Source organism: Borostomias antarcticus (assembly GCF_949987555.1).
Source record: "Borostomias antarcticus genome assembly, chromosome: 1".
Lineage (NCBI taxonomy): Eukaryota > Metazoa > Chordata > Actinopteri > Stomiiformes > Stomiidae > Borostomias > Borostomias antarcticus.
The window spans coordinates 57,590,354-57,592,353 of NC_140234.1; the positions used below are offsets into that span (position 1 = coordinate 57,590,354).

The window sequence follows — 2,000 nt, forward strand, 5'->3', positions numbered from 1 at the left end:
ACTTCTCGCGCCTGCACCTCTCCAACAAGCTGGCCATCTTCGGCGTGGGCTACAACACGCGCTGGCGCGAGGACATCCGCTACCACTACGCCGAAATCAGCTCCCAGGTGCCCCTGGGGAAGAGGCTGCGCGAGTACTTCAACCCCGAGAAGCCCGAGGGCCGCATCATCATGACCAAGGTCCAGAAGATGAACTGGAAGAACGTCTATTATAAGTTTCTGGACATCACCATCAGCGAAGCCCGCTGTCTGGAGCTCCACATGGATGTGGAGTGGATCCCCATCGCCCAGTCGAGGGTGACCGGCTGCACCAACGGCACCTCCCAGTACCTCCTCCCCGGGGGCATCCCCAAGACTTACGGCCTGTACGCCATCGGCTGCGAGGAGCCGGCGTCCGCTTCGCCTTCGGACCTAAGAGCGGGGGGCGAGGCCTCCTCGCAGCGGATGGACGATTCGGACCAGGATCTACGTCTGTTGGGGTGTGGTTCGACGGGGCAGGGGGACACGACGGGGACCAGAGTGACTTACTGCTACCTGGGCATAGCGGAGGAGAGGACCCTGCAGCAGAGTCTGTTCCAGCACTTTCAGAGCTCAGGCAAGCACTACGGACGGGGGGAACCCTCGGCCATCACTCGTTTCCTTCAGGGGAACTGTAGCAGTAGCGCGGGGCAGGCCGGCGAGGCCGGGACGTCCCACCAGTGTTCGGCCATCTACATCAAGTTCATCGAGGTGGAGCTGGACTTCCTCTCGGCCGGTTCCCTGCTGGAGTGTCTAGAGATCGCCACCGGCTACTCCTTAAAGTATAACGGCAGCAAAGAGACGTTGTAGCCATCTTTTTTTTTCCCCCTCCCCTTGACGGAAGGATGTACACGTTGATGAGTATTTAAAAAAACAAAAAAGGCAAGAGGGTCATTTGATTTTCTGTCCACAAAACAGCACTGAACTGAGCCACTGAACTGAGCTGCTGAACCAGCCTTGAGAAATAGGTTACAGATGGACTGAATATTCTGCGATTAGAGCGTATTTTAACATTCTCCTTTTAGGATCTCTCTTTGGAACGGGATGAGCTATACACGATGCAGTCAGATGCATTGTTTCAGACATAAATTAAGTATTTTGTCACGTTAGACGATGCTGAGGGCTGTTCTGTGGACAGACGATATCGCCAACTGTTCGTTCCCCCCTAATGAAGGTGAACGGTGGTCTTATCAGGGAATGTGACAGGGATAGGAGGAGTAGTGAATGCTTGAGGCGTCTTCCTACCTCTCGGGGACGCAGCGTTAGGAAGGTGAAAGGGTCGCGGTGTGCACTCGTTGCCAAACTGCCTTTTCCTCAACTTTGAAGGTCTGAAGTCAGACTGATGGATGCCAGAAAAGGAATACATGAGTTTTACAGGAAGATAAACTATCGACAAAGGATCTATCTGGGAAAACCTGAATGAATACATAATTATTGAATCTATCTCTATATAGAAATATATATATTTAAGAATATATATTGATGTTGTCAAGCATTCCAGCATTTGCAAACTTATGACATTCAAAGTATCTTGTTTTGTTTTGGTATATATTTTTATTTTTGGTTAACACACAGTGTCTTTGTGTATTATGTTTTTTTAGGTCACAGTCTTGTATGTTTACATGTTTTAAAAATGAATAAATGGGGCACTGACCGTCACATGCCACTGGCTGACCGTTACGTTTCAGTCAAGTCTCTGTATTGTCACAGCTAGCTTATATAGATCAGGATTAACTGGGATACTAAGATGGAAGGAGCTGAATGAAGTACATGGCACAAGTTCAGAGCAGTTCTCTGCAATTTGGTAACTGCAACGTTGACTGAAAAATCTGAATAACATTTGATGGTAGGTGCTATACAAATGCATCTCAGAATATTAGAATTTTGTGGAAAGTTCATTATTTTCCTTAATTTAATTCAGAAAGTGAACCCTTCATATATTATAGATTCATGACACGTAGTGAAATATTTCAAGGCCGATTG

General features: G+C 48.1%; 1 protein-coding gene across 2 annotated transcripts in view; it reads left to right on the forward strand.

Annotated features, from left to right (window-relative positions):
* The window catches only part of msantd2 (Myb/SANT DNA binding domain containing 2), a 4,309-nt gene extending 3,117 nt beyond the window's left edge, over positions 1-1,192 (forward strand). For both annotated transcript variants that reach the window (XM_084441977.1, XM_084441978.1), the window contains exon 4: positions 1-1,192. This exon is cut by the window's left edge. In XM_084441977.1, coding sequence (XP_084298103.1) covers positions 1-827 — 827 coding nt within the window. In that variant the 3' untranslated portion in view covers positions 828-1,192.
* The last annotated feature ends 808 nt before the right edge of the window (positions 1,193-2,000 follow it).